The sequence below is a fragment of the Macrosteles quadrilineatus genome, unplaced genomic scaffold, assembly GCF_028750875.1.
Source record: "Macrosteles quadrilineatus isolate MER2022 unplaced genomic scaffold, UCM_ALF_1.0 Scaffold_4__1_contigs__length_99947679, whole genome shotgun sequence".
In the NCBI taxonomy this organism is placed as follows: Eukaryota; Metazoa; Arthropoda; class Insecta; order Hemiptera; family Cicadellidae; genus Macrosteles; species Macrosteles quadrilineatus.
In genome coordinates, this window is record NW_026542597.1 from 94,115,424 (window position 1) to 94,130,128 (window position 14,705).

General features: G+C 34.2%; 1 protein-coding gene across 1 annotated transcript in view; it reads left to right on the top strand.

Moving 5' to 3' along the window:
* Nucleotides 1-4,677, top strand: part of LOC128991827 (mucin-2-like) — a 102,777-nt gene extending 98,100 nt beyond the window's left edge. Inside the window, exons 13-15 of the mRNA XM_054415033.1 lie at nucleotides 3,201-3,308; nucleotides 4,334-4,380; nucleotides 4,529-4,677. Of these exons, the coding sequence (XP_054271008.1) occupies nucleotides 3,201-3,308; nucleotides 4,334-4,360 (135 nt within the window). The 3' untranslated portion in view covers nucleotides 4,361-4,380; nucleotides 4,529-4,677. The remainder of the gene's footprint in view (nucleotides 1-3,200; nucleotides 3,309-4,333; nucleotides 4,381-4,528) is intronic.
* The last annotated feature ends 10,028 nt before the right edge of the window (nucleotides 4,678-14,705 follow it).

The following is a 14,705-nucleotide window of genomic DNA, read 5'->3' on the forward strand; positions in this document are numbered from 1 at the left end:
GTAGGTACAACTAGACGGCGGGACAACGAGACGCGGTCCCGTTTTTTCTAAATCCATATTGTTGTGGTGATAAAAGATTGTTATGTGATAAAAAGGGATTTAGTCTTTTAAGGAAAATTATTTCGAAAATCTTTGAAAATGCACTTTGGACTGACACTGGCCTATAGTTTTTTACTTGATCTTTCTCATCCTTTTTGTGGATAGGTACTAGTGATGTGGGCCGGGTAAATACCCAGTGGGTAGGTAAATATAAATTGGGTATTTACCTGGGTATTTACCCCAGGCCCGGGTAAATACCCAAAAACTGGGTATTTATAATTTTTATTAAAGTTATAGGAGATTGAGATTTTTTTGCTATTATTACCCTGTAAGGATAGTAAAATGATGATAAAATGTGTTAAACAAAATTCCATATGGTCACTACTAGCATTTTACTTCTGGCTATAATTGCCATAAATACCCAGGTCTGAGCATAAATCATAATTGGCATAAATACCCTGGTCGCATGGTTGCACTGGTCCTAACTACTTATGATTTTTTTCATTTCTATGATGGATAGATTTTATTTTATTGAAAGTGAAGAAAAATAATTTGTTAAGTAGGCCTAATAATTATTATTTAGAAAGACAGGAAATTTTAACCTAGTAGTGGCCTATGTGTAAACAACTTAAAAAGTAATTAAAATTCAATCTGTAGGATGGCAGGATTTAATAATATTTTGTTCTAGATCTTTTGTTAGTACCTATCAATGGTATCAAAATAAAAAAAACTAATTTGATAAACTTGTTATACAAAACATTTGGATCTATAGCACAATAAATCTTTCAACAGTTCCTGGATATTTATAAATTAAAATAATGTTGTTTATGTTATTTAATATTGGTTAAAAATTTATAAAATGATAAGAATTAAAACAACCACAGCCTTTTTGAATGAATGAATGAATGAAACAATGCTTTATTTACATGATCTAAGTACAAGTTTTACAATACATCTCCATAGTATAACCAGTTCATGATTCACACAGCAGGCTCGCATTTTTTTTCCAACTTGGTCTTATAAGACCGTCAGCCGGGTTGGCAAACACATTGTAAATGCTAGATAAAACAAGTACAGTACATTTCTATACATTCAAATTACCTTTCTGATGTACCATTAGGCCTATTTCAATTATAAACATTTTTTGTTATTTATTTTTTTTTATGTTTTTTTTTAATTCTATACATTTATACATATATTTGTAACTTATAAATTTCTTAAAACTAGAGAGTGCTCAGAGCTTGAAAAAGATTAATAATTAAATTCTTGAATAATTTCCCACCTGTACCGCCAAGCTTGCTGTGAACAGCAAACCACAGCCTTTTTTAATATACTATTTTTAGTAATTTAAATTTAACTGATGTTACTCGATTTAAGACACGAAAGCCCATGATTATTTAGAAACGTTATGTATTTTAAAAAAAGTGCTAAATCATTAAATAAAAGGTCTAATAACTATAATTACTCAAAGCTCAAGTTACTGTAAAAGGTGTTATAGACTATCCTAATTTATCATGTAATGATAACAATAACATATTTAGGGATAAATATAAATAAATTTCAATCAATTTCATAAATACCCGGGTATTTATGGATTTTGGGTACTTACCCGGGTAAATACCCAGGGTATTTACCCCAAGTTTTAAATACCCAGGTATTTTACATCCCTAATAGGTACTACCTTGGATGTTTTTAGTTTACCCTAGGAAAAACTCCATTTTCAAAAGATTTATTTATAATTTTAGCAAGTGGTTTTACAATTGATTCTTTGCATGACTTCAAGGGATTTCATCTACTCCAGAGCTTTTTTTAAGACTAACCTTATCTATAACCTCTATTACCTCACTTTCAGTAGTAGGCCATAAGCGGAAATCCTCCGCACCGACACCAACACCCGATATCAGAGGCTCCTCTTCACTTGTTCCAGTCAGTTTTAATACCTCTTCTATAAAGTAATTATTAAATAAATTTGCAACATTAACTGGATTAGTTATGTGCTCGTCATTTAGTTTCAAACTTAAATTTACATTATTTACAAAATTATCATCACACGTTAAACTTTTAACTATCTGCCAAGATTCCTTGCTAACATTTTTAGCATTATCTATTTTAGAATTGTAGAACGGTTTCTTGGTACTATTTAGGAGTTTGGCATGTTGATTTTTAGCATTCAAGTATACTGTTTTTTAATTATTATTAGGCCTATTGTTATTTCTTGTCTCCCAATACAAATGTGTTAGGTTATCTTGTGACCGTAAAACTTCTTGAGTTACCCATTTAACTTGTGAATCGTTCTTGACATTAAAAATGCCCTTTGGAAAACATAATACATACAAAAATGGTTGTAAAATGTAACACAAATATATACAAAAATGTTGTGTAAAACTCGTCAAAAATAAATTCCACATTCGGAATTTCGTTATCAATTTGCCAGTCTTGAGTTGCCATCATTCGTGCAAACAGATCCAGAGATGAGCTATTTATTTTCCTCTTCTCAATGGTTTTCTTGATAAGGCTGTGTCTCGTGGCGAGATTAATTTTGAGGTACAAAATATTATGGTCAGACAGTAAGGCTGGCAGTGCCCCAGAAACATATAAGCATTGACTAAGGAAATAAAAGACTTTGTTTCCCTTGTCTGTGATATAAGCTTTCATCCAAACTAGTAATAAAGTAATCAATCTGACTAATACTTTCCTCTGTTACTCTGGTAGGGGTTTTTAAGGATACATGTAGGCTATATGAGTCTAAAACGTCAAATAGACACTCTTTTTGCCATGATTCTGTCAAATTGTCCACATTTAAGTCCCCACTTAGGACTCTAGGCAAATCATATTGATTTTTTATCATACTCTGACCCGACCCGGTCTCTCGGGCCTTCCGCTGGCCCGACCCGACCCGAAAAAATCGGGTACCCGCAGACCCCTACTTACAACTAATGGTAACTTAAAATAACAGAAATTGCTGGTAACTGTGACTTCTAAATGATTTGTGTAGGCGAATGTAAGGTCAGAACTCAAGGGCTGGTCAGAACCTTCAACCTTCCTCATTTGGAAGCAAATCGTCCAAAAGATTCCCCACACAAAAAAAAAATAAAACAAAACATAATATGTTTTGTTTTATTTTTTTTTATGTACATTTAAATACATATTATGTATTTTAGGTGAAAAAATGCATACAGTGCGGGAAGGTTATAAAGGACCGGATGAAGAGGCACATCGACGAGAGTCCAGCATGTAACGCTTGTTACGTATATCTCAACAATCATAAAGTAAGTAACATAGAAAAAGTTTATTTAGTCATGTAAGGCCGGTGATCGTGAGACTTGTGGAAGGGGCGTAATCAAATAAAGCCACCATCAAATGGTTTAAAGTAAACCTGTACAAAATTAAGACGCGACTGTCAGATGTCTCAGATTTAGATCCTGCCAATTGCCAGTGGCTTTTACCCGACTGGCTTTGAAAAAGGATTAGTCTCAAACAATTGTAATTCATGTAACCCTTGCAAGGTAAAGAGTCCCCTTGTCAAAGGAAAACTTCTCAATTTTCAACTTCTCTTACAAGTTCAAAGTGTTGAATATTTTTAAGCTCAGGTGAACACTAGGAAAACATTCCAGTCCAGTACAAAAACTTTCAAAACTAAACAAGTGTTAAACAAAACTCAAATAAACTGTAAAATACCTATTAACCTAACCTAACCTCACTGCTGTTCCTTCTTACACATTGTCAATATCACGATCACCAGCGGCTGACAAGCAGCCTAGTGTGACCCGTGCAAAAGCCGCTGCTGGTTGGCGCTGGTGTCAGCCGTTGTCTACAGAATACATACCCCCATATGTCTAAAAGTTGGACTATGTTAATAAAAGTTCATTTTAATGGTTTCTAATTGTCACCATGGATTTATTAAATTTAAAACCTTTTAAATATTTTCATTGCTTGGTTTATTATATAGGGTTTTAAGCAACAGTGTAGAGACAATTAATTAGAGAAATTTGTCAATCAAATGAGATATTACAAACGCAAAACCACATTTAAGAGTATTCCAATTAGAAGTTAGCTTACATTTTATGGTTTTTTCAAACTACAAACTCTTTGTATTAACAAATTCGTACTCTAAACATTTTCATTTTCATAATTATGTGTCTACCATTAATCAGTACAATGCGTGCGCATTGTAAACCCCTCAGAATGTAGGGGTCATGTAGGACCACGCAGTGGACATTCTACCACTATTTTATGTGTGATTTGATTTTAAAATAATTTAAAGCACCATACTGACGTATGTGTTTTGTTCCAGATGCCAAGGCCTGAAAATCTGTGGTAGGCTACAGCAGTGTGTGCAAGGTTCGTACATGTAACAGGTTCATGTTGTTACACTAATTTAGACTATTCTATAATTCTAATTTACATATAAGTTCTATAGCTAATTTTATGTGTGATTTGATTTTAAAATAATTGAAAGCACCATACTGACGTATGTGTTTTGTTCCAGATACCAAGGCCTGAAAATCTGTGGGGTAGGCACCACACTATCAGTCATTAGGCACCACAGGAGTCATTATTTTGATGTCGTTGTAGTTTGATGTTGAGTATTTTGATTGTTAATGGTTATTTCTGTATTCTGTACATTGTATTCTGTACATGTTATTCTGTACATAATTAAAACAATTAATTATTGGACATGTTCTTTAATTTTTTTCTTTTCTTTAATTGCATTTGTTGTGTACATGTAACAGGTTCATGTTGTTATAATTCTTTTGTAAATAAAAAATAAATAAAAAATAATCTTAGTTGGTCGACTGACTCTCGATATATATATGTATACTAGGTGAAACCCGTCGAAATCGACGGTTACTTTCAAGGCTTACCTTAATTAATCTAACTGTGATAAATTGGGTGACATATACATATTATGAGCATTTAGCATTGTTTATAAAGAGTAATAAGTGTAAAAACAATAATGATATTAATTGCGTTATTTGCCAAATTTGCTTGATCATTCAATGAATAAAATATTTCCTATACTGTACGTCATCGTAGTTATTATTAGTATGTTATAAGGTATCTCTTCCTTTGGAAGAACCTTTAAATAGTATTAAAATCGTATTATTGGTGGATCTTTTGTAGTTAAACACTTCCGTGATTTCATCAGTGTAATATGATTTTATTTGAAATGAAAATATTTTCTGGAAAGTCATATTCTAACTTCAAAGGGAGGTATATATGTTAAAGTTTGATTTTTCCTTCGTCACGTCGCGTCATTTCATATCGTACTTCTGTGCCAATGAATGAACCCTCTAGCATAGTTTTGAGAAATTGATTGTGGGGTTACGGTAAAAGCTGGAATTCCTTGACATGGGGGATGTCAGTTAGTTGTCTCAGCCTTATCAATATCATAAAGTTGTCAATATAATCTCTCTACGGAATGTTATGTGTAGAGGAATACTTGAAGTGAAGTTGGCTTTTATTCTTGAACTGTTAGGGGCCTCCTAGTTCATATGGTCTTGGCGGCTTCATTGGCAACAAATAATGCAAATGACATAGGTAGCAATGGGACATATCCAAAAAGCAAAAATACTGTAAATTGGCTGTTACGTATATAATGACGTTTACATATTGTTAATCAACGTATCTTATAAAGGACTAGCTGAACCCGGCAGACGTTGTCTTACCTTTGACTATTTATAATCCCGCGGGATTTACCCCGTTTAACTTCTTAATTTTCAAGATGATCTCGTTCGCATGGCTCAATCACGTCCTGGTTGAAGTTCGTTCGCTACGCTCACTCACCTTTAGGTTGGAGCTCGTTCGCTGCGCTCACTTGCCTTCGGGTTAGCTCGTTCGCTACGCTCACTTGCCTTCAGGTTAGCTCGTTCGCTACGCTAACTCGCCTCCAGGTTGAAGTTCGTTCGCTACGCTCACTCACCTTTTGGTTGCAAATTAGCTGTTGTCATAAATGTAAAAGAAATAATAGTGCTGCACCCTGTTGGTAATCCTTGTAACTTTAATGCTATTGAACATCATAGAACAGAACCAACTTGTTTAATTGAAACAGCTGTTAAGATTCACTAATTCCATTTCTCATAAGGTTAACATGGGAAACTCTAGAGCCACTGGGGCGGAGCCGATTGGACGGATCACGAAATTGATGGTGTATAAACCTATTCCATGACATTCTACCCGTATGTACCAAGTTTCGTGGCAATCGGTTCAGCGGTGTCTGAGTTTATCACTGCCAAACAAACAAATATATATATACAAACATCCTCTTTTATATACTTATAGATTATGTGATCTAGTTTGAAAGGAATATGACCGTTCTGTCATGACAGTAGCTGCTAAAATAGTATTTTCTCTTTGTACCATATTTTACAGCCAAAATGTCGTGTTATTTTCAATAATGTTACCAACCCAGTGCACCAAAGTCCGTAATAAAGGCAGGTGCAAATAATTTGTCAAGATGGGAACCATTTTAGGGAAGGTTTTTATGTTTGGATTTTATTAGACACGATAAGAGCAGATATTTCTACATAAATATTTGATATGTGTAGAATAATATGATAAAGTGGAGGCAAAAGTGGTGAAAAAGGCAGACACCAACCCGTACAGTAGATATAAGATAGTTCAATAAGAAATAATTTAAGAATTATTTGCTGTGATAAAAGGACCTTCCACTGTACTTATTTGGTAGTGGAATTCAGTAACCCCAATAAATATATCGTGTTGTTTGAAATACAATTTAAAAATGAACAGCTGTTATTAAAAAGTATTATTCACATGGCCAAAATAAAAACAACTCTGTGGAGGGATCTTTTAAGGCTTCTGGGGCAGAGTCCTAAAGGATTTTGCTCAGTTTTTCTTTTGATAACTCATCTACAAACCAAGACCTTTCTTTGGTCACCTCTACCAAGTTTCTACGCCCAGCCGTTCTCTCAAATTAGTGGGGACAAAGTTTATAATTAAATATTTAGATTCCCCCATGTTAATCTTATGGGAGAAACTCCAACTTTGATGGCCTGTGGGGCAAAGCCCGAGGATTTGTATTACAGGAATTGGTGAAAGGGGGCGTCTACACAAAAAATACTTTATTTTGACACGTCGTTTGTAAAAATCCGTCCATTATTAACGGAGGAGTAGTGTTTTGTAGAAATCGCCTTCACGTATTATATATAAGGATAAAAATATCTTTGCAAAAATGAATTTATATCACGCCGATATGGAATATAAGTATTCCATAAAAGTGTGAAAACACAAAAAGTTGCCCCCTGTTGGAGTATGAATGAATTAAATTAAATTTAATAGAACTTATGAGGACATTAATTACACAGAGCCTGCGCAGTGGAATATATGATCTTGTGAGTGTAGGCCAGTATAATTAAATTACCTCAGAAGTCCGAATAGGGATCGTGAGAGATCTGATAATGGTCTGCCTCCAAACACCTTCTTGATCTTAATATTAACACTTCTTAATAATTAATACCTTTATTTTTTTGCAAATATCCCATATAGGAAATAAGATATTACCGTAGTAGCTCACTCATGGTAAGACCTAGACGCAGGACCGATTTTTTTCTTAGTTTTGAGGTTCCTAGAGGCCAAAAACACCATCCGTTCAAATTCATATATATATAAAGGGTGTTCAAAAAAGGTGGGGACATATTTTACCCAGTGATTCCTTAGGTCAAAATAAAGAGAAAATCAAGAATAACATTTTTCCAAAATCGTAACCAGATACCCGCCATTTTGTATTTTTTACATAAACATTTTTATCTATACTATTATATAAAAATCTAATGGTGTCTGTATGCGTATTACTAATAGGCGCGAAAACTACTGGTCGGATCGGGCTGAAATTCGGCATGATGATAGCTCATATTCCCGATTAACATATAGGCATATTTTTATCCCAAAAATCCTTCCGGGCTCCGCCCCAGTGGCTCTGGAGTTTCCCATGTTAACCTTATGAGAAATGGAATTAATGAATCTTAACAGCTGTTTCAATTAAACAAGTTGGTTCTGTTCTATGATGTTCAATAGCATTAAAGTTACAAGGATTACCAACAGGGTGCAGCACTAGCACTATTATTTCTTTTACATTTATGACAACAGCTAATTTGCAACCAAAAGGTGAGTGAGCGTAGCGAACGAACTTCAACCTGGAGGCGAGTGAGCGTAGCGAACGAGCTAACCCGAAGGCAAGTGAGCGTAGCGAACGAGCTAACCTGAAGGAAAGTGAGCGCAGCGAACGAGCTCCAACCTAAAGGTGAGTGAGCGTAGCGAACAAACTTCAACCAGGACGTGATTGAGCCATGCAAACGAGATCGTCTTGAAAATTAAGAAGTTAAACGGGGCAAAGCCCGCGGGTTACAGCTAGTCTTTTAATATTTTTAACCGATTTTTATGCAACTTGGTATGTATGTTAAGGTAGAAGAGACCCGTGTTAGAAAAAAAAGTTCATCTTGATTTCAAAATAGCAGCCATTTAAAATTTTTATTGTTAAATTACTGGAAAATGGCTGGTTTATGAAAAAATGTCAAGAACACTTTTATTTATCATTTTAAATTATCTTTCAAACGATACCAAGTTCAAAAAGATCGAATAAGAAATAGTTGAAATATTAAGATTTTTTGTTGTAAAATGGGGCAAACCTGACTAGCTTCGGTACTTTCCTGTTAAAGGGAACATTCATTATTATCGATGATTTTTTCTCGATATATCGATATTTTTGTTTACCGATCCATTGCATATTTACAACTGATCTTGTTTAGGCTAAAATAGTCTATTACATGGATTAAGAAATGAAACTGTTCTAAGCTAACCTAACATAACCAACCAAACTTGCTGTACTATTTAAAAATTCCTTTTGATAACAGAAAAGGCAAGTTAAACATGGAATGTTACACAGCAAGTTTGGTTAGTTATGTTAGGTTATTTTTTTTAGAACGGTTTCATTTCATTATTGTTTGTTGATACTGAACAATATTTATCGTAGTTGTCAGCTGATATGTTTCAATTTGTGAATATCGATATATCGAGAAAAAAATCATCGATAATAATGAATGTTCCCTTTAACAGGAAAGTACCCTAGCTTCTGCCTTATTCTACCCCCATTTTACAACTAAAAATCATAATATTTAAGTTATTTCTTAATTGGGATATACATATTGATAAAATTTGGCAAATTTATTTATTTCATCCTGTACTATTGACATATGGTCAAAAAACACTTTTTACCTTCCCCGTTGCAGCAAACCTAAGCACTCGTTAAATGTAATGTTATTTAAATCTATATAAATAAAATTAGAGTTTTGTCTGTACATTGCTCAGAATCATAAAGTTTTAGGTTATTTTTACGTTTTATACAAAGAAGCCGAAACAAGTCTCATCTACATTTCTGTCTGTCTGTCTTTCTGTAACACTCAAGACGACATTTTACGCAATCTTCTCCAGGAAAACGAGAGTACCTCGGTACCTATCACGATCCAATTCATTTTGATGTATTCACTGGATTGGCGAGAGTGTCTTTAGCCATTAAAATATGGCCTCACTACTTTGTAAATAAAATTACGGACGTTCAAATATGCAGTTTTGTGCGATTTTTGTCAAGTTTAGTCCAATTTTTATCACATAATCATCTATGAAATAACGAACAGCTGTTCGGATCAAGATTATTTTTTCTAGCTGTCACTGATATGTTTACAAATGTTGTTTACAAATACCACAACCATTTCTGATCACATTTTGAAGGCAAATCCTAACCAAGTAAGATTAAAAACGTTTTTCTTACATAACGGATTTAATTAATCGCAAGTGCAATAATGTGTAGGGTAACCGTAAATGAAAATAGAGATTCTTTGTGTATAAAATTATTCTTTAGTTTTGATAACCGGGAAAAAGACCTTGAATCAGTGTTGTATAATGGCTGGGAATCTTGCAGTTTTTACGTAAGCGTTACCAATAGCTTACATAAAAGGTTTCAACTCATTGGCAGCACTTCAATGGTGGTGTAATAATATAGTGGAATAATATAGTGTAACCGTAAATGATATTAAAACTAGGCGTCATCCAGGTCAGGAACCAGATATTCTTTGTGTATAAAATTGTTCTTGAGGTTAGATAACCAGAAAGAAGACCTTGAATCAGTGTTGTATAGGGCTGGAAAACTTAAATTTATTAATGATCTTCGCCAATAGCTTACAAACAAGGTTTCCACTCATTGACGGCGCTTCGATGGCGGTTGTGTAAAGTGTAAAGTAAACAACTGCAGTGGGTGATTAACAGAGGTTTACGGTTTATGGATGATGCTAAACTCGCTTCCAATGTGTCACTTTCTTTTCCTACTCACTGTGTGATGCAATCGCTGGACCATACAGCCAATAGGCCCATAGCCCATCTCTTGGGTACTTACGCCTACCCAATTATTCATAACAACCTTTTTGACGACGATCCTTCATACCGGTACTTTTCCCTAGAATACACGGCCTCCCTACTTAAGAAATAAAACTACAAACGTCCAAAAACTCAGCATTGTGTGATTTTTGTCACATTTCTTTCTAATGTTAATAGATAAACCAATCATTGTTTAGAGAATACGTAATCTATTAATTAACAAAAAGTTGTTTGTATAAGGTTGTTTTTTTTTTTACTGACACCAATAAGTTTAGGCCTAAATTAAAAGTTGTTTATGAATAAAGCAATTAATGGGAAATAACTTTGATTGCCGATAACTTTTTACGAGAAAATTCAATACCAAGAAATCACTAACCTTGGGACTTGATTAACGCATTTAATTGGTCGAATGTACTTTAGTTGCTAAATGTAAACGTTGGTTTTTGGTACTGGTTCTTTTCGTTATGGTTCTTTTCATTTGTAGCAGCAAGAATAATTTTTACGTACCAACACATCACTGTAATTTACAAATTAGTTATCGTTGGTATTGCACCTTATTTATACAGTCCTATTCAGTTTAATTGATGTCTTAACTGTATTGCTTTTTCTGTCTGGATTCCAAAATGTTAGTTTATGCTAAGAAAATGATAACTCATTTAAGTAAAACATTTGTTTAGCAAACCATCGTGAATTGTTTACGATTTACGTTGTTATGTTTTAATAGTTCATTGCCTATTTTGGTAATTTGTATCATAAATTACCAATCTAAATCGTCTATAGTACTTAACTAGTGGCTTTTAGGGGCAATAGCCCCTATATTCTAGCAATTATTTTGTACAAATTATTAGTCTCATGGGTTACCCTACCTTAAATTATCATTTAACATTTTTGTATATTATGATATGTTTAGTAGTTATTACATACCTGCATAACGCATTTTGATGTCTGCTCTGTTTAAAATAAAAATTCCAAAGGACATGCGGTGTGTTTTATAATATATACTTTCTAATCATAATACAACTAAGGAACATTTTCCATTAACAATCTTTATGACTATTAATTAAATCTATATACATTTCTTTAAATGGAGACAAATTCTCTTAGAAAAACACATAGAGATAATGTCGTCATCAAAATTCTAAAATGCTAATTCTTTAACAAAATCTCTCCAAAACAATATTTGTTGTATAGTATCCATTTTGGTCGATTCCTTGGTCTTTATTTTGTTCTAGTACTATTTTAACATCATCTGGCCTCTTTACCTATCTAAAAGCAACATAAAGTTGACCATGGGTAAACACTGGATTTTCAAATAAATGCCAACTTTTATGAAGGTTCGGCCTTGCGCCACAATTTCACCAAATCAAATTGCGCAATGGACAACAATGAATGCACCAACCGTTCATTGGTCCTACGCTGTGTAATGCAATTGTACACAATGTAATATAAATTGTTATGATAAAATTTGATGACATTGACAAAGATTTCAAATATTAATTTTATATGTACTTGTTATGCTTAAAACGTAACAAATTCCCTAATTAAGTTCTGTATTTTTGTGTGTATGTCTGTTTGTAACGCATTAATGTCATTATTTCTTAGTGTCACGAAAAGGAAAATTTGAGCACCTTTGATAATTGGAGGTTGGCAGCCCTGCCGAGTGACGACTAATTGCTGCATGTACCAGTCCACATTAATTTAATTAATTTAACAGTTTTAACAAATTTTTTGAACACAAATATAAGATTAAACAGTTTTTAATGTAATTCTGAGTGTCTGGAAGGTATAAGTTTTATATCGGAAAGTCTCAATTAATGAAGAACGAAGAACTTCTCAACGACGCTGCCAGTGCAAAGGAAGAAGCCACCGGCCAGCCATTTTGATCAGGTCTACTACGCAGGAATCTCGTCCCAACCAATAGATTTCTTATTTGGTAATGATTGTATGATCTTTAAAATTTCATTGACATGTACTTCCCTGAACTCAAAAAACAAACTTTTTGAGTTTATCCTTGTTTTACAACAGTCAACAGCTTATTCTGGTGAACTTTGAATATTCAGTTTCTTTCTTATGTCGAGATAATGATCATTGAAATAATCCGGAATAACTTTGGGGTCTTTAACTATACGGATCCCTTAATTAGTACTTCTGTAAAATCGTTAAAATCATTCTTTTTCTTTGAATTCATTCCTAGCTCATTTTTAATTACTTTCCAAGATGCTTGACTTTTGCACTTTGCTTGTTTGATATATTGATCATTTGCCCTTCGCTTTGCTGCTCTATAACTACTTTTTCAAACAACTGTCTGTATGTTCTGTAATAACGTTGTGCTTCAGCACTTCCATTCTCCTTTGCCTCTCTGTGAAGCCGCCTGTTTCTACTTGAAACTTTGATCCCCTCTGTCACCCATTGTATTTATTTTTTATTTTTTACTCTCTGAGGTCTAGGTTGAAATACCATAGGTGGAAATACTTCATTCATGGTCAAGATAAAGTTGTTTAAACATTTTTATAATTGTCATTTACACTTTTCCCAACCTCTACCTTCCATTTCAAGTTTTTAATTTTATTCTAAAACTCAACTATATCATTTGGAGTAAAATATCGTTTAAGGACATGTTCTTTAATTTTTTTCTTTTCTTTAAATCTGGGTAATGTAGCCCAAATGGCACTATGATCAGAAAGACCTATATCTTTAACAAGGATGTTTTCTATCTGATGTTTCTCATTAGAAATAATATTATCAATGCAAGTTCCACTGCTAGGCCTGGTCACCTCCATAACATTGCATTTAAATCCATTAAAATATAGAACATTCAAAAATCCATCTGAAGCCTTTATAATCTTTCAATCTAAGACATTAATACTAGGTGGCGTTCGCAGAGGCATCTGCAAAATTGAGCGGAGTCATCAAGGTTCATATTATATTGTTTTTGTCATACTGCAGTAAAAACAGTAGTTTTTTATGCATGCGTTGCGGGTCTAAAGTAGCATTTTTATTCTCTAGGGAGTAAAAATCGTTTTTAGCCTCTATGGAGTAAAAATCAGTTGTTGTCAACTCAGTTGTACAGTTTGATTGTGAACGATTGCATGTATCTAAAATATGTATCGATTCGTGCTTCGTAATCATTTTAATCTACACAGTCTACAGTCTCTTCCCATAGCATTTTAGTATTGCAGATACTAATAAATTCCCACACTCAACATTGCTCACCTTTACAGGACCATACTTTACCTTTTACCTTTGCCTTTACTTCCTTCACCACCCCCTACGTCGTGGACCTGTTTCCCTCTCTTCCCATTGCATTTTAGGATTGCAGATACATTAATGTAATGGCCAAAGACAGTTCCCACAGTCTGCACTGCCAGCCTTTACTACTTCCTTCACCACGTCCTCCGTCGTGAGGCCTATTTCCTTGCCTTCTCATAGCACGACGAACGTGACGAGGAACGTATCTAAATGTCGACCCGTCTACATCTGACTACCTTCCGACCAACCTCCAAGACTCCGGAGACGACTCCGGCGTAGACTGCCTCAGCAGAACTAAGTAAATCCAGCCACGGCGTCATTAAAGGTATCAGGCGAAAGAATTATTTCAGTCGGTACTTTGCTCTGCCCTGATTCACTTCTCACTATCTTCCAGGCCGCTTTGCATTTATTTGTTGATTTATTATCAGTTTGTTGTTTGCAGAAATTCTTGCCTCATTCATAGCTTTTGTGTTAGCTTGTGTGTTAGCTTGTGTGTTGTTTCTTGGCATTTTTAAAGTTCATTTTATCATTAACATTATAATTAGTCTTCAATATGTCATAAAGGTAAATGATATATTCTCTAATGTTTGCAAGTTCAGGTGTAAACCAGTTTACTCTTTCGGCGTGGGAAGAGTTAGGGTAATAGGGACTGGTGTAGATGTGTTGGATGCCTAAACCCATGCAAAGGTTTTTGACTGTTACTGACTTGAAGGCGGAGATGTTGCCGGAAACTAGAAATTTTGGAGGGCCAAAGGTTGAGAAAACTTGTTTGGTTAGAACTGAAACGGTGGTTTCTGCCTTGGTATTCATGACAGGGATCACGAGGCAGAACTTGGAAAATGAATAATGGTTGTCCGAGGTGCCAGTTCCAAGCCGGGGTCAGAACCTTCAACCTTTTGGAAGCAAATCGTCCAAAAGATTCCCCACACAAAAAAAAAATAAAACAAAACATAATATGTTTTGTTTTATTTTTTTTTTATGTACATTTAAATACATATTATGTATTTTAGGTGAAAAAATGCATACAGTGC